This window comes from Lycorma delicatula, chromosome 2, assembly GCF_047948215.1.
Source record: "Lycorma delicatula isolate Av1 chromosome 2, ASM4794821v1, whole genome shotgun sequence".
NCBI classification, from domain to species: Eukaryota; Metazoa; Arthropoda; class Insecta; order Hemiptera; family Fulgoridae; genus Lycorma; species Lycorma delicatula.
Genome location: NC_134456.1, coordinates 69,474,871 through 69,500,200, shown reverse-complemented (window position 1 = coordinate 69,500,200; position 25,330 = coordinate 69,474,871). Strand labels below are relative to the sequence as shown.

Below are 25,330 nucleotides of genomic sequence, written 5' to 3'. Positions count from 1 at the left end.
GTGTGACTCTCGTGTGTCCTATCCGCAATCGACAGAGAACTACTTCCTCACGCCGGGGTTTTCTGTATGAGGAGTTCCATGGTAACACAGAATCTTTAATGTGACGGAGTTTATTATCAACGGTAGCTGTCCAATCACCTTGCCACCTTGTTCTTAATAATTGTTTTACATAGTTAATGAAATCAGAAGTAGCAACTCGGGTGGTGAAAGGAGGCTGGTTACATGCTTCTTTGGCAGCGGAATCTGCATGTTCATTACCTGGAATCCCTACGTGGCTAGGGACCCAGCAAAAACTTAATTCTGTGTTGTGATTATTCAACTCAGCGATTGCGTTGTAAATTTCAATGACGATAGGATGTTTGGAATAAAAGTTTTTTAAGGCTTGGAGAGCACTACACGAGTCACTGCAAATAAGAATTTTTCTATATTTAGGGTTAATGATGTTTAGAGCCTTATTTATAGCGTATAGTTCAGCGGTAAACACACTCGTAATACCGGGTAGACCAAACATATAAGTTCTCTCATTAACAACAAATGCACACCCAACTGAATCATTTTGTTTCGATCCATCAGTGTATACAACCGCGTCTGGTTTCATCTTGGAGAGAACACACTGAAACATTTGCTGAAAGACAATAGATGGTGTTGATTGCTTATTGTATGTGGCCAGGTCAAAATTAAAATTTATAAGGCTTATTCTCCACGGAGGATATGAGCAAGGATATATAGGAAAGAATGACGGTTTGTCAACATTTATATGCTGCAGCAGACGCCAGGTACGGATACCTACCGGTGCAGTACGACGTGGATGGTCCTCATACTTTCTTAGATTAGGATTTCTAAAGACTGACTCAAGAGCCGGGTGATTTGGTTGTCCTTTGAGACGAGCAAAATACGATAATAAAAGCTGGTCTCGTCTATCCCAAAGTGATGGTTCACCACAGTCTACCAGTAAGCTTGCGACAGGACTAGATCTAAACGCGCCTGTGGCAAGCCGAAGGAAAGCATGATGTACACTATCCAGCATTTTAAGCACGGTTTGACGAGCTGATGAGTAGGCCACACAACCGTAATCTAAACGGGAGCGAACAAAGGAATAGTAAAAATGTATCATACATGATCTATCGGCTCCCCAGTTGGTGTTAGTAAGGACTCGCATCATATCTAGAATTTTGGAACATTTTGTTTTCAATTCTTTTAAATGTTTGACCCAAGTAAGACGGCTATCAAAAATTAAACCTAAAAACTTAATGTAAGTAGAGGTAGTAATAGTCTCACCGTTCAGAAAAATTTGCGGAATAGAAGGGTTTCGTAGCCGAGAAAAAACTACACATTTTGTTTTTTCGGATGAAAATGTGAAACCAGTAATCCTGGACCAAGTTTCAAGGTGAGATACAGTGTTCTGCAGTAGTCTCTCTGCTGTAGGTGCCGAACGGCTTGCAATGTAGATAGCAAAGTCGTCAGCAAATAGAGAGCATGAGACAGGAGCCTGAACACATTTGGTAATATCATTTATGGCTACAGAAAATAAGGTGGCACTTAATACACTACCTTGGGGCACTCCATTCTCCAAGATGACACTATCTGAGAGCGAATCATCCACACGAACACGAGCCGTTCGGTGATTTAAGAATCCCCGGATAAAAGCAAGCATATTGCCCTTGATTCCCCATTTTTTGAGAGTGTTAAGGATACCACGTCGCCAGGCTGTGTCATACGCCTTTTTTATATCAAAGAAGATAGCGACGAGGTGTTGCCGATTGAGGAAAGCGTTTTGTATGGCTGTTTCTAGTGACACTAAATGGTCAATGGAAGATCGTCCTTGTCGAAAACCACATTGTTCTGGAGATAGAAAGCCATGTTTCTCCAAGTACCATGTAAGTCTGCGGTTTACCATTCTCTCCATTATTTTACACAAAACGCTTGTTAATGAAATAGGGCGATAGCTTGAGGGGTTCTTCTGGTCTTTACCAGGTTTTAGTACTGGTATAATAAATGCTTCTGACCAGCCGGGTGGGAAGACTTGTTCGGAGAATAAACCGGAGAATAAATTTATAAAAAGGTGTAATAATTATTTATTTCATCAATGTTATTAATATCGGTGGAATACATTGTGGTGTATCATGGCAGTTCTTGGCAATAGGCATACTATGTTACGGTTATTTTGGAAAGTTGGAAATAAGTGCCTTCAATAAGCTGATTGTCAGAATTGACAATCTGCTAACAGGTACAATTATATTGACAAGCAAAACCTAATAAAATTTAGTTGATATGCAGTTTTATGAGCTACACCTTTGCACTTTCTGACACAGAAACTGTTGTATAATTAAAACGCTCATAAAAAAAGGAAGACTAGACCTAACAGTGTAAAGTATTAAGTGGTTTTAACAAAATAATTGATCAGTAAAATATTACTACCATCCCAAACAGTCTGATGGGAGTATTGCTTTGCATGTGTATAAGAGTATTTTTGCTGTGCAATGAAAGTATTTTGTTTAAATAAAAGCATTATTATTACTCCCATCCTGTAAAATAACCTGAAGAACTGTGAATGGGGTGGATGTCCACTGCTTGGAATGGGCATTTTTAATCATTTATTTTGTTTTGAGTTGGATTGGATAATTCAAATATTAAAATACATCCCTAAAATATGGATGTTATACAAGAAGTTATGACACACTATAAAGAAAGAATGTTAGTAGTAAATCTGAGTATTAGGTATTAGTAATACTGTAGTAGATCAGAAAAAAACAACTGATACATAGTTTTAAAAACTAAAAATATTCAAGATCAGTGTTGCTTAACTGAGCTGAATAATTCTAAGAAGTAGCAGTTGATAATTTGATGACACATTTAAGACAACATTTTTTGTCTTACTGTAGTAAATTAAAATAGTAAATTCTTTGTAGCTGTGAGTAGTGTTTGAATTTGAAGAATATATATTTATTAAAAATACAATTCTACATTTATTGAATGTAAAATAAGCCTCATTAAAGGCTCAGAACAGTGGTATGTAACTTTCATTGATGAGCACAAATCTGGTTGATTTTATCACACAATCTTTGTAAAATTTTCTGTTACTACATTAAAAACTTCTAAGTACAGACTTTCATAGCTAGCTCTTCTTTTCAGATGTATTGTTAATTCACAGTATTATTTCAAATTGCTGACTTTGGTTAGACCAAACCAATCAATACACATCCTCAACTTGAACCAGAAATTATCAAAGTTATTCATTCAGTAACTGATGTCTGAACGTTTTTACATAAATTTCAAATACAAAATATATCTATTTGTGATATGTAAAAAAAAGTAGCAGAACGCTGGAAGACAAAATCAAGAATGTGTGAAAACCCTCTCACACTACTATTCATTTTTAAGAGGTGCCAGAGATTAACTGTTTGGTTTATGACTTGACTAGTCCATAGTTATTTGTTCCATCTTATGAATGTAATATAAGAGAATCTTCTTTTTTCTATTTAATTAAGTGCATTAGTTTCTTTATGTGATTTTGGGAAAAATGATTTATTGCCTGACAGCAAGAAAAAAAAAATTTACCTTTTTTTAAGTATCTACATAATTTTTTCATACTAAGTATGTAAGTAATAAATAAATAATAGTCATTTATATTGCTCTTTCATTAGGATCTGTAAATCATTACATTCTCCAGCTGTATCAGCTCTTCCATTGCATATTTATAAAATTTATTTTCATACTATTCTTTTTCAAGATTCAAATAGCATTAAGGCTAATGGATTAACTTTGTGATCATCAGTGCAGTTTTTGAAATTAATAAAGCTCTCATGAATCCCATGCTTATTCACCATAGTGCAACACAGTGGGCAACTGATAACAATTTGATATATCACTAGTTTCATCCATTATTATGGCTATAATGGGAATTACCTTTATTTTACTTTTTACTTCCTTAACTAACATTTGTATAACAGATTTAATAAAATAATTTTTGGATATCATTCATTAATTCAGAAAACATGTAAAAGTTTTTAAGGTAGTTATCTAACATTCCATTTTAATTCCTCAACAACTTAACTAACCCTACATAATTTCCAGCATCTGACTTGAAAGAGCCAACATGGCAATGAAAAGAAAGTTAGGTAAAAGCTTTCTTTTACCTAGCTTAATCTGAACTTGACATATTAATAAATTTTCTATTGCTTTATTAGAGGAATCAGACAGCACATTAGAATTGATCACTGTTTTTTTATATAAAATTCACACAAACTTACTATCCTATATATTTCTATTACGGCAACAATGATTATTTATACTATTATTTTATTCTATTTTGAATCTTAAACAATCCTTCCACTGCATGCAAGTAAATTTTAACTCTGTATAAAAAATTTCTTTCTGAAAGTATCATACAAATTTATTTACATATGATTCCTCTTAACTTCACTTCTTTCCATAGATTCCTAACTATATTTAAAATATGAAAAAAAATCAATATTACAAAAACAAAGAGATAATCTTTATAATAATAAAAAAAAGTAAATAAGTTAATGGTCTGATAAAGCTCATAATTTTTCTTTTTATATATTTATGGTACAAGACAATGGTACATGCATTTTTAAATTAATACACTACTGCATATTAGATGGTATAAAAGTGCATATAAATCCAACCAAAATTCTATATAGCATCATTGTTGCTATTGTCCCGACCCCTTATGTTATGGCCCCCTTATATTGTATATTATTAGGAAGTACGCTATCCTTTAATATTAAACTGAAGAGCACAACTGAAACCTGTTTTTATGAAGATATATCAAGAAAAAAAATGTTATTATTGAGATTGACTTCTGCTTCATATCTGGTCACCTATAATCATTGTTATTTTTAACATAAATACATGCTATACAGTTTTAAACATTTTCATATTTTATTAGACAAGTTTTTTATGAGCGTTTTGGGTATTTTTGTTAGCAACTCTTGTTGAACCAATTTTTTGGCAAGTATACAAAATTGAAAGAAGAAATTTTTAATAACTTAATTATACATTATAGTATCTTAAACAAAAGGAAAAGAGGTGAAAGAATTGTATGCAACAAATGTAGGTTGTAAGTGATAAACATTTTAGAAACAATGATATATAATAATGGAAATTTTCCACATAAACTACAGTAATACTATCTAGTTGTCAGTTTTATTATTATGTTATGACTAAATGTAATTTTTTTCAATAATTAATATGGTTTTTTCAGAATTAAATGTTAAATGTTACAGTTCTGGTTAACTGTTGTTGCAGAATCATGCAAAACTATTGAATCATTCTGAGTTAATGCTGGGTAGAAATGAACACCTTGAAAGTTATCTGTGTTAAGTTTTTCTTTGATGGTTATTTGCTAATCTTTACTAGTCTGGTAATGGTAGTAATTCTGTGAAGAGTAGATCATGAGGACAGCTTGTAATGTAAATGAAAATCCTTTTTCTAAACCAAAATCAGGAACTGACCAAACATTTTTTACCTTTAAATCAATTGGTGTAACTAGATGAAACAATTAAACTTTATTTTGTAACTTTTATTATTATTTTGCAGTTCAGAAAGTTACGTCTTGCTGTTGAACACAATTAAAAATTATCTCAATAAATATAACATTTAGATAAGACTTACTTTAGGGTAATTGGGTTGGGAAATACACAGTTGAAAATAAGTAATGTAGGCTTTACAAAAACACATATAAACAAATTTTTGTATTCATTTCATTTTTTATACCATACACATTCAATTGTATGTAAGTAACAATGTTCAAACACTATGACAACAACCACTTCATTTTAACAGTCATATATCGCAACAAACAAATACTCTCTTCCTTCCATATTTATATTATATTTATTATTAATATCATTATGTACAAAACAATAACTACTTTGGTTTCTTCTCTTTTTTTTTTAAAAAAAGTTAAATACATTTTAACACTCTGTACATTGTATACACACAAATGGACATTTCCTTAATCTTGCTAATTACAAAACATTATTTGTTAGTCTCATTATTATCATCATTGATAGAAAAGAGGATTATTTATTACACCAGGAGTCTATCAAACAATGATGGATTAAATCGCACTCACAGACACAAACAGTAGTTGATCCACTTATTTGTATTTGATCAAAATGTCTTAAATGTCACCAAGCACTTATCCGATCGAGCATTGTTGCGATTCGTTCGATAAAATATTAGTGAGTGAGTTAGTATAACTCAATCAGATTGTCAATTATTGCAATATTTTCATTATATATATTTACAAAACTTATTTATCATTCAACACAATTATTTTCACAATTTTTTTTTTAAATTTTATTTTAAGGATTAGTAGAATTTACATAATTTTATGCACACACCGAGTTGCACCAAAATAACAGTACATTAAAAGTAAAAACAAACAAACATAAAAGCACCTTTTAGGTTACACAAAAAAATATTAAGTGAAATTTAACATAAACATATAATTTTTAGTTGGCACATTTACACTAATTTACTGTCAGTAATATTGCACAAGAAATTTAGTGCAAAGAAAATTATTAAAACACAAATGAAAAGGAACAACCTCACTAAGGTAATTTTTCTAATTATTATTATTATATAAACAAACATAGATAAAAAAATAAAAAACCTTTTCTGCTGATTTATAAATTAATAAACTTTTTTGTTCATTTTAACAAATTATAATCTACTTTTGTAAAAATTGTGGTAGCAATGGTACCATTTGTTTGTATTCTTTTTATAAATTAATATGTATTTTAAAATTGTTTCCATTTACTTGTAAACACTGTAAATTAATTAATACTACTACCATTCAGATATAATTTACTTTTATATATTTTTCTAAAAAAATATACTATCAACATTTTACAGTTTAAAACTGTAAAAATAACTTTCTAAATGAAACAAACTTTTTCTAAATAATCATAGAAATAATAATCATAGTAAAATAAAAATAATAATAATAATAATAACCTAGTTAAATACGAGATACAGACTAGAGATTCTTATGCTAATACAGCCTTAAAAGTTTGATGCTAAAAACTCAACATTTTAGTACATTTATTTTTCTTTTTATGTGAGGAAATAATGCATTATTTAATAACTTGATGCCTGCATGAGGTTAAAAATTATTATTTTTTTTATAATTTAATGTTTTAAAATAATCATAATCACCATTATTTTTAAATATTGATGTTGAAAGTTATTGAACTACATAAAATGATCTATTTGTTATTTTATTTATTAAAGAAAAAAAAAATTAAATGCAGACTGAAATCACAGCAAGTCTTCTGTTGGTTGGTTCTTCTTCTGAGCAGCAAATATTGAAGCAGCTTTGTAGTTGATGGGCCCGTATGAAGCGTAATCCACATCAGCGTAGTCCAAATCAGAAAACTCAGGCCGGAATGGCTGTAAATTTAATACCATTAATCAATTAGTATATACAAATACATAAATATAATACTGTAACTACAATTAATTTAAATTAACTTTTTCGTATATTATTTGTTTGTTAATTTATATTTATGAAAAACAAAATAAAACAATTAAGAGAAAATACAAGTTAATCTCTTGGAAAGCAGATTTTATGAAACTACTTCTTGATATAAATGAGAGGGAATTATATTCAATTAAATGATCACATTCATAAAAAATATCAAACTCTTACTAATTCATCAGTTCTTTATCCAATATTACTGTAAAAAGTTCTTATACAGAAAATTTAATGATTGTGAAATCATACATTTTATTAAACATTACTTTGTTTTTAACATCATTTTCTATTTGAGGAGTGAAAGATTAAAAGAATGATCCAATTATAGTGTTGAAACTTGCCAGAGATCCATAATTTCTATGATTAACTTTTCTTACCCTTCTGGACTCCTACCCAAAAAAACATATACAGCTCTGGACTCACCGTGAAGTGACTGCTAATTTGCCAATTTCACCATTTCAGCACTGTATTAAGGAAATTCACCTTTTTAGTGATAAAAAAAAATAAAGTTTCATTTCACATATAATACTGATTTTTTGATTTTTTTAACAAATTGTATTTTGATATAACTTTAATTTGGTTGCAGCTAGAAGAATCTCACTTTAAAAATTTCAAATTAAACATTTAAAATATTTTTGACATAAAGCAAAAGAGACAGACATTATAAGTAATATATTTAGGGAAATATTAAGTATGAGTTTAAATATTACAAAATGTAAACCTGAAGTTAAGGTTGTTGCATGAATATAAAACAGCACATGACATTTGCAATCCATTAACAAGCTGGCCTTGTTTCATGCAATTGCTATTTAAATGGAATAAAAAAAGATTTTGTCACAAATTGGTTTCACACTCTTTAAGCTTTTATATCTGAAAGAAACTACAAAAGAATAAAATTTACAAGATTAAATTTTATTCTTTCTAGCAAATTTAGAATTTAGGAGCACTTGTTTTTTAAATATTAAAGATTATAAATATTTACTTGATTTTTAAAATCAAAGTTTCTAAATTTATTAACTTATAATACAACATATTTACAACCTTATTTACTGTGTCAGTTTTATTAATGTTTTAATTTAAAATTGTAAAAGTTTCCCCAGCAAAATGTATATTATGATATGTTCAGATTTTTAATTCTTATAAAAAAAATGTTAGCCTAAGAATAAGAAATTTACTGGAAAATAGCTAAGTTATTAATATCATAAGAGAACACAAAAGTTTACTTTGTTAGTACATTACTTAAATATTATCTAAGTTCATTAAGAAAAAAGCATACACTGAAATGCAGAATGTATGCAGAAAAAATTCTATGAGAAATTCAAAAACTTCTATAATCAAATATACAGTATTATCTTACTGGCAAACATATATCAATAACATTAACCATTTTATATTGTATTTAATGCATGAAAAATAGTTATTCTATCAGCAATACAAAGTTAATGTACATAATCTTTCCAGTAAAAGATGAAACAATCATTTCACAAAATAATATGTTACAGCATAGAATAAATGACATAAACCTTATAGTGTAAAATAATGTATTTATGATTAAAGTAGTTTTTTACATAATAATGAAGAACTTTTTTGTAATTAACAGTTCTTTTAAAATATGATTTTTTTAATAAATAAAACATGAAGAAGAAAGGAGGAAAAGTTATTCTATTTGAAAGATTGTAACAAACTAAACAAAACTAATAGGCCATGTTCAAAGATGTAAAATTGCCATATTCATCTACACATAACAGAAATTATTTTTATATTTATTTCCTTGCTGGAGAGTAATTATACTTTCACAACATTTTAGTATATTTAAGAAAAAGTTGTTTCCGAGTTTACTGTTTAGTTATTAGAAATCATGTTAATATTAAGTTAAATAACAAATTAATATAATTTATTTTTACACTGTTAAATTATATTAATGTAGAAATCATGCACAGTCTGATTGTATGCTGTACATATGTCTTTTACAAATGTCATTTCATTTGCTATAGACTATTTTGTAGTTGTGTGTTCTTTATTTTATATTACTGAGAATTTCTTTGCCATAGGTGATGTGAGACTTGCTGAATAAAAAACAAATCAATAAACTAACCTTGGATAAATGAACAGAACAAAGACTTCAAATGTAAATAGGTACTCGCTGAAGTTACAAATCTTTTAAGTGCGGGTGGGGGGTGGGGGGAGAAAAAATGTTACATTCTGTTTTCCTGGTTATAAGCTTATCTATAAGGAACTTGGCAGTAAATACTACACAAACAACATTTTACACTTTTATGGGCAATTTTTTTCTATTCTATAGAATAACATATTATAATATAAAATAAATTAGTTAAAATATTAAATAAATTAATTAATTCATGAAATAATGTGTTATTTTATGAAAATTTACACTAGAAATCTGTACATCATAAAGATCTGCTTTATTATGTAAAATCTGAAAAAAATGTTTGCACACATGATACTCAAAAGCTACAGATGGGTGTTTTTTTTTTGAGGAGTTTCCCATTTTATTGATAGAGAATAAAATAATTTCATTTTTGTTTTATTATAAGAATAAAAAAATATTTTACTGAAATAATATAAATATACCTCTTCACATTCAGTTATTTCCTCTCATCTGATTTCTTCTAAAAAATGTAAGTTATGCTGGCCGTAGTTCCCTCCTGTGGGAAAGAGTAAATAGTCAGCAAAACGGTTTTATAAGAAGTATTTTTGTAGCTTTTGAGATAATATGAGAATAAAAATATTCAGTTATAAATTATGAATAAGTTATTAGCTTTTCTGTGTGTTAGTAAATAAGAAAGAAAGCGTTTAAATTAAATTAATTTCTATAAATATTTGTATTATAAAATGCAGGTTATAAGTGGCTGAAATTCTTAAACTTTTGTGAAATAATTATTATATAAGAAAATATAAAAAGAAAGCAAATAAGAAAGTCTTTTTTAAGGTAAAAATTTAAAGAAATATGGTATTACAGAACATTACACATGCTTTTGAAAGAAATAAAATGTCAAAATTAGTATATAAATTTATATATATATAGATTGGTTACAGAATGTAACAAAGAATGATTTATTTTAAGGTGGCCTGCCTAAATTTTTTTTTGTGTGCAGCATAATTTTACAGCACTGATATTCAAATTCTCAGTTAGATGTGTGGTGTGGATAACTGTAAAAAGGTAGTCTGTCCATTTAGTTTTTCATACACACGATTAAAGTGTAAAAAGCTAGTATGATTTGTGTTCTATGACAAGCAATGTCTTTCACAGAGATTACAATTGTTAATAAAAATGTATTATCTGAACATTTTTGTTTGTTATAAGTAAAAATTTGTGTTATCTGATATTTTTATCTTGGAGTGTTCTTAAAGGGTATTTATGACAAATTCTAAAAGCTTGGATGTAATATTACAGTTACTACTCAAGGTAACATCTGTTGTAATTGTGTATCAATTAAATTTTAGTATATTGATAGAGCACAAAAACATAGATGGCTAGCAAGACGTTAAGAATATTCTCTTAATATAATTATACAAACATTAAAAAAAATCTACACTAAACATCCTTGCGTTTTGTGTATAATTGACACTTTTCTGAGCTCTCTCTTTTGCTTCTTCTACTGATCCTTCTAGCACTGCTTTAATCAGTCCCTTTCTTCTCATAATATGTACTGGTCAGCTGGCTTTTCTATTCTGAATTGTTCTCATTATGCTCCTACTTTCCATTCATTCTCCTCATTACTTGTTTATTTTTTGGACTGTCCATTTAGTTTTCTTCAAGCTTTTCCCTGTCTGTATCTCACATGCCTCCAACCTTTCCTTTTCCCTTCTTCTTGTTCATGTTTCACAGTCATACAGAAATAACACATCCACTCTAAATGTAACACTTTTTAGCATGTTACCTCAAATCTACTCAATTTTTTTTATAACAGCTGTTTCTTATAATTAAAAGCTTCTTTAGTCACTGCTCTTCTAAGTTTTATTTAATTTTCACTTATCTTCTACTAACATGGTAACTATATACCCATATTATTGACATTCACTGGCTTACTTCTTATCCATATTATTCTTGTCTTTTTAATATTAATTTTCATTACACTTTCTGACATAATATCTTCTATGAAATCATTTGTTGAGTATTCTGTGCTTCATCTCCTGAAAGTCACCATGAAATCCGTTAGCTTAAACAATCTATTTTCTTTCCATCTATGATATTTACTTTTTCTTCTAGGGCACTTTTTTCATATCTTTAATATACGTTTAAACAAGTTGTTGATAAGCAGCACACCCTTGCCTACTCTTCTTCCTAGTTCAAATCATGTGGTTTGAGTTCTTTATTTTTATAAACATTTTCTGATTCAGGTACAATTCTTTAATTAATCTTCTCTATATTTCCAATCTATTCTTTGGCCTTTTAATATTTTTATTAGTTTATCATACCTTACATACTCAAATATGTTTTCCACATAAATATAACAAACATTTATTCCTTTACCTGTTTCTATGCCCCTATCACCAACAGTTCTTATTAGTCCGATTGCATTCCCTGTATCTTTTCCCTTTCTAAAAGCATTTTGTTATTCTAATATCACTGCTTCATTTTTTATTGTTTTGTGTTAAAAATTCTTAGAAGTATTGTTGTTGTATGGGTAATTAAACTAATTATCTAGTGATCTTGACACTTTATTACAGCTGTTTTGGGGATTGAAATATGATTATTTAAAAAAAATATGGCCACATCTCACTACCAGATCACATTCTAATTCGATCTTCTCCTGTAATCCTTTTTCATTAAGACATTTAATCACTTCTGTTTTCAGCACAAACTTTAGATTTTAGAAGTGTTGGTCCTACTTCATCTTCATCCATTTCATCTTAGCCTTGTAAAAGGAGACCATTTGGTTTTTTGTTGGATTATTACAGTTCCTCCATGTATTCCTTCCATCTTTTAAGTATCCTTTTCTTTTTCTTTGTGTAACACTTTGCTGTCTCTATTAGCGATTTCTTTAATGCCTGTATTCTTCCTGCATTTATCCCGTTATTATTTTTTTATATACTTATGTTAGTTTTCCTATCCTCTTTTTATATCTTCTACAAAAAAAATTATCTTTCTTTCAAAAAGAATAAAATCTTATCTTATTCATGTTTCCTGGTTCTTATATTTTATTTTCTTTCATTTTCCAATCAACTGATGGTAACCCAATATCATTTAATGATATGTTTATTAAAAACATGTTTTTTTATAATTTTTCCTTTAATGAAGTTGATTATTTGCTCTGCTGTTGTTTTTATGGGATGTTTTTTATTTGACCATTTATTTTCTTTGCTCTTTTATCTATCTTGAAAAAAATTTTTATTTCTGCTACAAGAAGTATTTTATTAATGTTAGCACCTAGTAATTCATGTGATCTTCAAATTTTATTTCTAAACTTTTCTTCTGTATTTATAGAGTAAATTTGATGTTTGTTTTCATCTGCAGGCAATTTCCATTAGTATTTGTTACCAGCATTCAGCATTTTCTTTTCTTTTCAAAACTTAAAGCTTCTTTGCTTCCATGTGCTCCAGTGATTTTCATCTGTTCATGTATTACTTCAGATATATCATTACCATTTTGACTAGTTAGGATGTACACTTGAATTAAAAAAGCAAATCCCTTGGGTTCATTAATTTTCTGACAGCAATTATCCTATCATTAGAAAAAAAAATTCTTTTAATATATATTTTTTATGATTCTATGCTGTTTTTCCCTTGCAGCCGGTCTTAACCTAAACAACAGATGCTGTTCTGAAACCATCTCTAAAGTGGGAAATAACCATTTCTGAACAATACCTTTAAGTTAGTTCTAGTTACTTTTAACGCTGTTATAAAAAACATGACAGTGTAAAGTTTTCATAACGGTTCTTTAAATTAAAAAAAAAGTAAATGAATATAATAAAAAAAATTAAATATATTTTATGAATTTTCTTTTCAACATTTATAAAATAAATTGGTTTACTAAAGTGGTAAACAACTTTTGTTTACCTTGTAGTAAATAAATCACTCATTTTATGATTGAGGAGAAAAAATTCAACAACTATGCTACTTATGATGCAAAATCTCTTTTACACTTTTTGAAAATATACATCCTATTATTTCAGGATTTATTGATCTCAATGGAATAAAGTAACAACTGGTGGCATGTACAAAACATTTCTCAATTAGAATTTACGTCCACAGATTGTTTCAAATGGTAATTCACAAATACAAATAATTAGCAGAATAAAATTCAACTGAGCAAATTTTTTTATAAAATATTAATTATTGCAAGTTGTCTTATTTTAAATTGAAATGATGACATTATTTGAGACATTCCCTTGTTAAACATTTTTAACTGTTACAATTAATTCACATATTATGTTTACATAGGTTAAAGTTACATTATTCTGATTTTGTTCGAACTATAAAAGAAATGAAAAACAATGCTGTGTGTAAAATGAATTATTTTTACTAATAGTTAAAAAAAAAAAAAGATTTTTTTCTGAGACAAAATCAGTTTTTTAGTGTCCCTTAAGAGCTGGAAAATGATTCTGAGCATATCCACTAATCTTCAAAGAACCTTACTATCACAGACTTAGGTTTAGAGCCACACTGTGAAACTGTATGAAATCGATTTCAAATTAGTTGAACTCTCTCTGGGCCCTTCTAAATGCTGGTTGTAGTACTGAGGCATCTAATTTTTTAGATATTAGTACAAATAAATTTTAAAGGATAAGAAGTGTCTGAAAACATTTAACTTTATTAAAAACGTAGTCTTTTTAACAAATGTGCAATAATTAATAGTTCACATGTTGTAGTGTTACAATTAAAACATAAAAATCAGAATATATTTTTGTTAGTATTCTTATGAAGTACTCATAATTAGTACATGATTTCTATGCATACTAATTTATATAACACCAATACTAATTTTTTTGTAGCTATTCACTGAAATATTTATATTTGGTTTTTTGTTGATAAGAGATCAATACGTGAATTGTAATCTCTATTCTCTGTGGTAGAGAATTTAATTATGAAAGCATTCTCTTTTTTCTTAATAATAGACCCACCTCAGACATCAATTTCTTGTCCAACGTCATGGAACTTGATGATAGCATATTCGGTGTGAGCACGTGGGGGTTGATATAGGGGAAAATTTTGGGGTACAGGTACATGGTTGCGATGGTGATTCAATGCAAGATCTGCATAGACAACAGCGCCACCATTATAAGTAGGGGTTGGTGAGGGTAGGTGATGGTTACTACGGTAACTGGGATACACAAACTCGTCGTTCCCATCATTCTGTCTGATGCTATGTTGCAGCTTTTGCTTCTTCAATGACTGTCTCCCGTTTGAATTGAGCAATAACCTCTGGTGGTCCAACTGAGAGTTGGTTAGTGTGCAGTGTGGGTTCTAAAATAAAAAGTTAGTGTTAGTAATTAGTATTAAAAAAAAAATACACGCAATTAATACATTAAACTTTGTCACAGTGTTAATCATTCATTATTAAATATTTTTATGTAAAGTATATAGAGTAAACAAAAAGCAACTACCAATACTGCTGAACTGATTTACAAAAATAACAGTTGTTTAATTCAGTTAAAAAGTAATATTTTTCTTAACCAATAAAATAATATAAAATTATTAATTGAAAGGTAAAAAATATATCAATGAAGTAAGGAAATATAAATTTACTCCACAAGTAGAAATTACCCACATAATGTAGACAAATTGGGTTAAAAATAATCTTAATGTAATTCAAGATTAATCTTTTTCATCCAATGAATTTTTATTTTTGTGATTGATTCAAGTGAAACGATTCCTTCAGAAGAATAAAATGGGTTCAAAATTAGTAAAGGATGTATAGGTATGAAATTAATTCTAAAACAAACAATTAAGAAACAAATTTTTATCTTTAGATATACAATATGATCTCTCTTGCTTTATAATAAAGTTGTAAAATATTACTGAAGCAAGTGTTTCATACTTAACATGGAAGACTCTATAGTGCATACTCCGTAACAGTAGGAGGTATGTATTATGAGAGCAAATGTAGTTGATAGAGGAAAGGTTTGGGTTTATGTTCATGGTTTTGGTGGTGATTTAATACCATCTTATAACTTTTAAAACAAGCGATTAGATGAAAACAAGGGATTAATCCGAACATTTGAAATTTTTAATTTACACTCTAACCAATCTTAATAAATAATACACTTCATTAATATAATAATATTTTTTCTTGGTGGTAAATGATTGTTCCAGATATTGAAAGCAAGCTCCAGTAATAACACTGACTTATAATCTATTTTATAAAAAAAATCAGTCTAAAATTATTATAATCAATGTGAAATTATTGGTTTACATAGGGAAGTAGTATCAGGTAATATATATGTATATATTACTTTATTGAAATTAGTCTTTTTAAGATTCATATTATTCCTCTGTACTGTTAAATTACATTTAAATTCTATTAAATAAATCACCTAGTACAGAATATTGTTAAGGCATATCTTACCTTAATCTTTCATGCAAGTATTTTATGGGATCCCATGAAGGGATCCTCAGTCATGATTAAAATAATTCCGTTATTGCATAATAAAAATTAAAAAAAATACTAATATAATGAAAATTGAAAATTAATTTAAACGAGAGCTCCTATCTGTTGAAATTTTTTTAAGAACATCTCCCTCAAACACTATCTGATGATTGTTTATCAATTGAAACTTTGTTTGCATTTATATAAGTAATATTTTTTAATATATTTAATTTTATGCCATCTTTATTAATCTCTAATACTTCTAAATTTGTGTTAGAAATAAAATGTTAATTGTTTATTATATGGTCTGTCATATTGCCATATGTCTGCTATTAACCTAATTTATTATTTTTATAATTTCTATAATGTTCAAGAAATCTTAGTTTTAAGGGATCTATTTGTTTTTCCTATATAAATACCACCATAATCATTACATTTAATTTTATAAATTTCACAAAGATTGTTTATTTTATTATTGTTATTAATTTTGTTTTTTTAATATTTTTATTTAGTTTAATTATTACATTATTATTTATTTTAATATTTTAAATGTTTTACAATATTTTATTGTTATGGTTATAAGGTTTGTGTGCTAGCTTAAATCTTTATTTATTGTAATGTTTTAAATATTATTATTAGTGTATAAATATTTTTATATATTTTTTCACTCTTTTGTGTCTTATCATGTATTAGTTGTAAGGTAGTTATTTTGTTATTGTGTTTTGGAGTTGTTTTTTTATAAATATTATTAATTAAAATAGTATAGGTTTTTGTGATGTTTATTTCATTATTTATATTTTCTTTGTATTAAATAATGAATTAAACATCATAAAATGTGTAGAGGTTGAAATGGGTATGGTATTACTTTAATTACAAACAAAATTTCAATTTATAAACAACTATCAGAAAGTATTTGAGGGAGGCAGTCTTATAAAAACGGTAACAGATAGGAGCTCTCATTTAAATTAATATGCAATTTTCATTATATTAGTATTTTTTTAATTTTTATTACGCAATAATGGAATTATTCCAATCATGAATGAGGATGCAAGATCTTGTGAAATACTTTCATGAAAAATTAAGGTAAGATATGTCTTATCTCAATATTCTGTACTAGGTGGTTTATTTATAATAATGGTCTATTTGTAATAGAATTAAAAAAAAGTATATACATATCAGCAGGTTACAGATGCTAATAATATAAATATAGAAAACTATATACAGTTTAATTATCTGCTTAGTCAGGTTCATGTATCTGAGAGGTCATGTAAGTGGTCAGGAATGGTCACAGGTAATAAAAAATGTTAGGCTATGAAATAGATTAATAAAGAATTTTTAAGTGAGGTCTGTAGATTCTGTTCAATGTAAATAAATGTAAAGATCTAGAAGACAATCAAGGAGTAAAAAAATCGCACTGGTGCTTAGGAATGATATGATTCAAAATCTCCATAAAAAATCTAGAACAATTGATCACCTAGGCTTGCTTTATTAGCTAAAGAGAAATGAAACTATGGAAAAAGTATATTAGGTGAACATCACAGATTGGTGAACTTAAAATTACCAAGCCAAATTAATAACTGATGATTCAATTATTGGCTTTCATAGCAATAGCATAAAATTTTAAGATAAGTGCACCAAACTTTGTCACTGCAATAAAAAAATTATATGAACAGATTTTTTTTTTAATCATCTAAATTAAATAAAATTGTTATTTATTTGTGTTATAATTTAATGAAATAGATTTATTATTAAGTAATTTTATGAAAAAAGTTTGAAGCACCCTTTCTCAATTTTAATTATGATTATAATAAAAAGCCAAAATCCTACACTTTACTTAAATCACTAAATTTATGCATATTTTTAAGTTTATTCGGTGGATCAATTTATATGATTTTTTCCTGAGGTAAACAGTGAAAACATATTAAGATTTTTGTATTCATTATTTACCATATTTAAAATATATAAAACTGATTTTATTAAATAGACTATATATTAGAAAAATGTATTATAATTTATACATTTATTTAGAGGAAAATTTTAACTTCTATGAATAAATTAATTCTGCTGATCTCATAGCATAATATTAACATATTTGTCATTCATTAGAGCTGATCTAATCAAGACAAATCTTTAGCCAGACTTGGAATTTTCACAAGTTACAAAATATTCATATCACATTTCCATGCTTAAAATTTGAGCTTATTGACATTTAATTATGTAAAACAACAAAACAAAATAAAATTTGCCACTATGTCAATATACAAAGAAACTTAACTTAATATCAGTGAGGAATATTAACTTATAGCATAGATAGAAGAGAATATGTTGTCTTCTTATCTATGGACATCATAATTATGTTGTTAACACTAGACAAAGCTAAATATACTGATAAGAGATACTTGTTTTGCATGCCACATCCATGTAATTAGTAAATGTTATTAGGTAAAAAAAGCAATCATCAACTTTGTAATAATAAAATTTGTGTTAACAAGTAATTTAAATATATTTAGATTATAGGTAAAACTATTTAACTAATGCATAATATAATAAAAAAAATAATTTCTAAATGATAATATTCTACAAAAAAAAAAAAAAATAAAAAATAAATTATGATGATGAATGAAATTAAATAAATATAAATTACTATAATTGTGGTTTTAGTAGACTGTTAACACTTTTATTGATGATATTTTTCTTATCTATGACAGTAGTCACTTAAAAAAAAAAAAAACAAATTATTTATTTTTAATAATTAATTCTCCCTTTGTAATTTTTAATGACTTACTGAACCAGATTTAGAATTAATGGATGTCTTACTTTGTCAAAATATTTTCGTCATCACATGCATACATATTTTACATAATAATAAATATCCACAAGATAAAGTATATTTAGATACAAAAGTGAAACAATGATAAACAAAACAACTATAGCTGAATACCAAAACATTGAACAAACATAGAAAACCAACAAGACAGACACAATTATTCCCTTCAGTCGAACAAGCTCACAAACTCAAGCTTTGAGAAACTGATTCACAAATTATTCAACATAGCCCTGCCACCTAAAAATCACACATAAGAGCTCAACACAATTAAATATCTAGCACACGGATGTATGTATTATCACACTCGCTGATTTAGTCTTATAGGAAAAGTTTCATTTTAGATACATGAACTTGAAAAACAATTCATAAATTAAAAAAGGCTGGAAAATTTTAATTTAGTATTCAGTGCAAAAAATGCAACAAACCATCATATACAGAACACAACCAAACATCACAAAATATATTAAAACAAAACAACAATATATCTGAACGACCAAACGTGTATAACTTCCTAGGAATATATAAGCAAATCTAGTTTGACTGAAGTTGTGAACATTGAACAAACAGTACACAGTCACAAAATAAGATACAGTCACATGCCTGTAACTCGAAGATTTCTACAACTTGAAATTTATTCTAATTCCCGGTCGTATCGTATTATGTTATAATTCCTTTAACTTGAACAAAAATCCCATACATCGAAGTAAAAATTTGATTAGTTTATTACAAAAATATAAAAAAAACCCAAGTTTAACACATTAGGTCTATAATACCTAAATTATTTTCAGTTCAGAAATATGAAACAAGCATGATTCACTTCCTGTACTATGCGCTATAACAAAAAATCATGAATCAACACATAAGGAGAGAAGTGAATTCTTAAAATTTACATCTCGCGTCATTATTCACCGGAACTCATTTGTCCGAATTTTTTCAATCAATTTTAAAATAAATTCATTTTTTTTTCTTTTTCTTTACAAAAGGGCCAATCAATTATTCTTCACCTTTTATTTTAGTTTTATAATTTTAATATTGTTATTATTTTATTTGAAAAACTTAAAAAAAATACAATTCTTGCGTTTAAAACTGAACTGTTTTTTATATGCAATAATGATATTTTTTTATTCATAAGAAGTATAGCCCTTCAGGTAAGTTAAGTTACATACTATGTATTCGTATTAACCAGTTTGTGGGAAAAATGCAATATTTCCTTAAACACTGCTGTACATTTTACGCGAGTGAATTTTCAGCAGGTAGTAATTTCTTAATGTGAATGCTTCTCTAACTCTGACTTTCCATATTAAGAAGTTTTTTTTATTCCCTTGAATATTCGAATTATAGGAATTCCAATGTACAATGAACGCGTGAAATCACTTTTAGTAACAAAAATTATGTATTTGTAAACAAATTCTCCCATATGCTGACTTTAACACTAACACATTTTTTTAAAAGAACCAAATCTTAGATACATTGGGTTCTATGAAATAGAAGTACAATGTCTCATTTACCTGATGTACTACATGTATCAACCTAGCTAAATGTAATAGACTTCTTGGTTACTAAATTATATATGTGTTAATCCTATCCGAGTTTTTTGACTTGAGCAAACTATTGTAATAACTTCCTCAGTTGCTGTACTATGAAAAATAGAGGTACTACTGTGAATGACCTAATTGTGGTTGAAAATGTTGTACTATATTGTTTTAAAGCACAGGAGATGATATAAACCCCAAAGGCTCTTGAGCTTGAAGGCATAGTATGCTCTCCCAGAAAGGCTAACTTAACCTATCCAGCATTGTGTCTAATAGGTGGCAGAATGTTCTCTATTGCGTCATAAATATCGTTTCCAGAAAGAAATATGCAAAAATGCTTCAATTCAAGGTATTTACCATCTGACTAATATTTATTAACCAAACACTAGTTTGATAATGTTTGGACTGATATCCTCTTCTGAGTTTCAGAGGATTCACCTTCATTTTAGAATAAACTGATGATATACAGGTGCTTGTAGAATGGTCTCAGTGTCCAGTAAAAAAAAAAATCAGAACCTCCTCAAGAATTATCTGTCCTACTGGAGCAAGGAATATACTTATAAGTGGTGTCTTTCCAAATGCTATTTTGAATATTTAATCAAATTTTGATGCGCTTATTATAGATTTACTGAAAAAATTACTGTACTTGTTGCAGTTTAATTAATGCCACAGGCAGGTTCTAGGCCTATTTAGGCCTTTATAAAGAGTGATCAGCTGTTATATGGTCTCACTTTGGTTTTGGTACCTAATATTCTATTATATTGTAGGTTTGTCATTACAAATTAATATATTTTATTTTATTGTTAATGACTATGAATACTGCCACATTTACCTACATATGTTTAGGAACAGTATAATCATCAACCAAAAGAAAAATTAGTCTAAACATTTTGATTTTTTTTAAAAACACAAGTATATATATTAATTTTTTTTATATGTGAAATTTCATTTAACATTTAAACACAAACACATTTATTTCTGTGTTTTCATACTTACATATGACAAATAAAAATGTAACTTTTAAGTTAAATAACCACAAATCTTTATTTAAAAGAATACATAATAGAATATGTGAATGACACAATTCTGAATGCCCTACTTAGAAATACATTGAAACTGTAGTATCTTTTTTTCCTGTTTAGCCTCCAGTAATCACCATCAGGTATTACTTCAGAGGATGAATGAGGATGATATGTATGACTAAGTGAATGCCTTTACTAGAATTTGAATGTTGGAACTCTCGATTTCAAAATCAGCTGATTTGTGAAGACGCGTTCACCACTAGATCACTAGGTGGGTGAAACTGTAGTATCTGGACTAATAAAACCATATTTATCATTAAATAACTTTTAAGTCACTTTTTTTTTGTAGTTGCTAATTTAGTATTCTTGATGCCTTCAGAAGTACCAAATAAGTATTTAACTCACCTAAACTTTGTGTCTTAAAGAAAAAAGCATACAGATGTATAATTATCAATAATTAATAAAAGAAAAGTAACTATCTGCTTAAGAAAAAATTAAAAAAAAGTTTTAAGTTTCATTCACTTGATGAAGCAGTGCACATCACAAAAGTGCTAACATGAAAAAAATGTTTAAAAGAAAAATGTTATTACTCTTTTATTTATTATTGATAATAATTACTATATACTGCTAGGATACTAAATCACAAATTCATAAACACTGACGTACAGTTGTAGGTAGAAATATTTTATGATTATTGAAACATTAATTACACGTTACTTAAGAAATAAGTACATTAAAAAAACAAAAAAAATTTCATTAAAATATAAGAAAGCACAGTAATAACTTTATTATTTTATTTATTAAAAAAAATTTAAAGTGATATTCTGTTAACCAGTTAGTTTCAAACTATAAGCTACTGGTAGTTAAATAATAAAAGTAGTGACTTTTTTTCAGTAACAATTATTTATTTATGTTTTCTGTTGTTTTTATTACATTTCAGTTATTGATTTCTGAAAAAATAGTCAAAATAATTTAAGTTGTCCAACAAGTGGTAAAAATACATTCAATACTAGGATATGACATGTTCCAGCAATATTCTGCTAATAGTACCTGTGTGATAATAATACAGCCACATTACTGATAAAATGTAAAATGAAGCTTAAAAAAAAAAAGAATAGACAAGTATTTATTAAGAAATTTCGATTTAAATATATATATAATAATTAAAATAACTACTTAAAAAATTAATATTTTATTAATTTTTTTTTTGTATTTATAATGGTACTTTAAAGATATATTTTTTTACAAACATTAAACAAAAAAAAAATGAGCGTATTTATATGTACATATTTATAAATAAAAGGATAATAACCTTCTCCTATTTTGCACAACCTATTGCTTGCAGTGGCAAATAAAACAAATAAAACTACATGTAACAATTGAATATAATTTTGAAAGAAACAGTCAAATTTATTCTCCTACTATTTAAATGTGACATGTGAATTGTGAATATATTTATTTTATTCTGTAAGCTTAATAAAGAAAAAAAATTGTATCTTGGTCCATTAACATTTAAATACCAACATTCCTATGAAAAAAGAAAATAAGTTACATTCTAAAAAAATATATTAAAAATAATATTTTTATTCAGCTCATGACTGATGTAAAATATTTTAAATTGAAGTAAAAATCTTTCACAGAAGTGTAAGCAATTTTACAAAATATCAATGATGCAGTAATAAATATAAAACAGAAATATTAAAAATAGAAAAAATAGAAAAGTAAAAAAAAGGGTGAAACAAATAGCATACCTTGAAAATGATATTTTTTATCTGTAAGAATTTTAAATTCAGATGTTAATCTCTTATCTATTAGTAAAGTATAAGTATTTAAATATTTGCAAAGCTGTGTTAATGAATACTAATTTTACTTTAAAAAATTTCTATATTTTTAAAAACTACTTTTTTGTTTATAACTGTTCATTGGAAAATGAACCATATCATAATGAGTTTAAGAAAGAAACACTGAAATTTTAAATAAGTTGTATAACATTTTTTAAGAGTAGAATATCTGAACTTAATGCGAATTATGTTCATAGTAATAGTTACTGAAAACTTATGCCACATCAATAAATGATTGCATTACAATAATACAATTTTTCATTCTATTTTTTTATGAGGAAGTTCCAATAAAGTAATTTTTAAATTTTTATGTAATTATACATAAATTCACACATATGTGTGTATGTGTGTGCGCACGCTCGTAATTTTCAGCATGTAAGCAGTCAGACCTCAGAAATGCTGTCATAAGCTATTTTACAGAATAAGATTCTGTTTAGTTACAATATGCCTAGAGTTACAGGGCAGGTAGCCACAGTGGTTGTACTCCTGAAATGCATTGCAGAATAATGTCTTGTTTTGTTAAACGTGGCTTTTCAATTTTACAAGAGTTGTAGAAATGGAAAAGAATGCACTGGTAATATTTGTGGATGGATTTGATTGTGTGTGGGGTTAATTACTATATTTTCTTTTGAAACACTCTTCCAAGAAAGACTAAAAGAAAAAATCAAAAGTTCTCTTACACAACTTTGATAAATGATGGACACAACATTTTATGAAATAAGAAGATAAGTTCTAACAGTTAGAACATTTAATACAAAAATAAAGAATGTGATTTAAATAATAATAATCATTCATTTTTTATATGCCTCCAATTTCTAACCATCCAATAAAAATAAACACATATAGTTGAATGAGAACAAGGATAAAGATGCATGGGGGTCAGGATGGTGTTTCTAAAAATGATAATTTTCGCATCAAGCCTAATAGGTAGCTTACCATATTTTTTTGGGTCCAACCCAGGACATATTTTTGAAACTGCTTAAAAGTCTTAACAGTTTACTGACACATTAAACTTTTTTTATTCAGTTGTATTTTTCACTAGACATGACTTTTTCAGAAATGGTTTGTTTGTTTTAATTACATCATAAAATTCATAACAAGAAAGTTCTGAATTAATCATAATATTTAGCAGATGTTTAACAGTAGATACAAAAAGCTTTTCTGGAGACCAAATGTTCCCTGAAATTGAAAAATCTCTCTTAATTGAAGCAGATGTCCAAGGCAAAGACATCGCAAACTCAACCATTTTAGAAATATTGCAAGATGAAATACCAGTGTTTTGAAACACCTTAAAAATTGCTTTCCATTTCTCTTCAGTGGTATCTGGTACTTTTTCAGAACTTGAACCACAACCTACCCTTTGGCTTTGAATTACCTGGTTCAACAATATACATTCATCAATATTTATGGAATCTTTTATAATTTCATTAACAACTTGTGCACTCTTCTAAATCAGACCAGGCAATTTCAGTTCATGAATTTATCCACTGAAACTTACTAACTTTATCAAAACTGGTTCTCCACAGTTCTAAGATACTAGAATTCTGGATACTAGAATTATAAAAATTGTTTACGCTTGAGAAGAATTCTTGTTCCTGAACATCATTATTTTCTTTTAAAGTGGATACCAATTCTTTGGCAGAATATGGTTTAAATTTGTGCGTTTTTCTTTCCTGACTAATTAATTAATTGACTAATTAATTCAGAATATGTCTGAAATGCTTCTGTTGCTGTGATAGAATTAGATTCCAATTTCAGAACTACATTATTAAATAACTGTAGAGTACCAAATAAAAATTTCAAAAACAGTTCACTTTTTAGATTAAAAAAAAAAAAAATGATTTTGGAAATTTGTCACAAGATAAGAAGTATGATTTTAGGCCATCAAAAATTGAAAGAATTCTTTCTATTGGAGGTAACAAACTAAGGAACCTTGTGCTGCTATGAGATTTACTTTTTTGTAATCTGTTTCCACAAATTCACAGAACTCTTTAAGTTTCGTTACTTTTAATGTATGCATGTGAAAATATTTATAACAATAACTTCTATG

At 27.5% G+C, this 25,330-nt stretch overlaps 1 protein-coding gene across 13 annotated transcripts in view; it reads right to left on the bottom strand.

Annotated features, from left to right (window-relative positions):
* Positions 1-5,702: 5,702 nt before the first annotated feature.
* nrm (neuromusculin) overlaps positions 5,703-25,330 on the bottom strand; it is a 797,795-nt gene continuing 778,167 nt past the window's right edge. For 7 of the 13 annotated variants that reach the window (XM_075355512.1, XM_075355519.1, XM_075355513.1 and 4 more), the window contains 2 exons: positions 14,593-14,935; positions 7,285-7,422 (listed from right to left, as the gene is read on the bottom strand). In XM_075355512.1, coding sequence (XP_075211627.1) covers positions 14,594-14,935 — 342 coding nt within the window. In that variant the 3' untranslated portion in view covers positions 7,285-7,422; position 14,593. Of the gene's footprint in view, positions 7,423-10,099; positions 10,174-14,592; positions 14,936-25,330 lie in introns of those variants that run through there. The other 6 variants (XM_075355516.1, XM_075355521.1, XR_012755069.1 and 3 more) reach the window with 5 other exon arrangements.